The sequence below is a fragment of the Sinocyclocheilus grahami genome, unplaced genomic scaffold (genome assembly GCF_001515645.1).
Source record: "Sinocyclocheilus grahami isolate Dianchi unplaced genomic scaffold, SAMN03320097.WGS_v1.1 scaffold105717.1, whole genome shotgun sequence".
Lineage (NCBI taxonomy): Eukaryota > Metazoa > Chordata > Actinopteri > Cypriniformes > Cyprinidae > Sinocyclocheilus > Sinocyclocheilus grahami.
Window position 1 is genome coordinate 1 of NW_015532383.1, and position 493 is coordinate 493.

At 45.8% G+C, this 493-nt stretch overlaps 1 protein-coding gene across 1 annotated transcript; it reads left to right on the plus strand.

The window, feature by feature from the left end:
• Nucleotides 1-45: 45 nt before the first annotated feature.
• On the plus strand, nt 46-487 carry LOC107581203 (serine protease ami-like; the record flags this gene model as incomplete). Its single annotated transcript, XM_016266735.1, has 2 exons — nt 46-309; nt 419-487. Coding segments are annotated over 2 exons (333 nt in total), but the record flags the coding sequence as incomplete, so codon positions are not given.
• Between the last annotated feature and the right edge of the window lie 6 nt (nt 488-493).

Here is a 493-nt window from a genome sequence, read left to right on the forward strand (position 1 = left end):
TGAGAATAGTTTTCATCAGAAGACTGTCTATGCTGTTGTTTTTGACAGCTGGATAAGCCAATCACTGAGAGCGATGCAGTGAAACCAGTGAAATTCCTGCGCGAAGGTGGGTCTGACCCAGAGGAGGCTGCTGCCGTGAAAACAGTTGGGTGGGGTTCCTTGGACAACCTGGGAGGACGACCAGACAAATTGCAAGAGCTCGGTATCAAAGTCATGGAACGATGGCTTTGTAGCCGCGGTGACCACTATGGAACAAAGTTCACAAACAACATGCTCTGTGCTGCAGAAAAACCAAAGGACACCTGTGATGTAAGTTCATTGCAATGGTTCATAAAGCACTTCCAGTTGAATATGACCACTATAAAGACAAAGTCTAATACAAGACTACTCTTGTTTCTGCTGTCTTTTGGTCTAATAGGGTGACTCCGGAGGTCCTCTCTTATACAAGGACATTGCTGTGGGAATAACCTCTAATGGAGGGAAGAAATGTGGC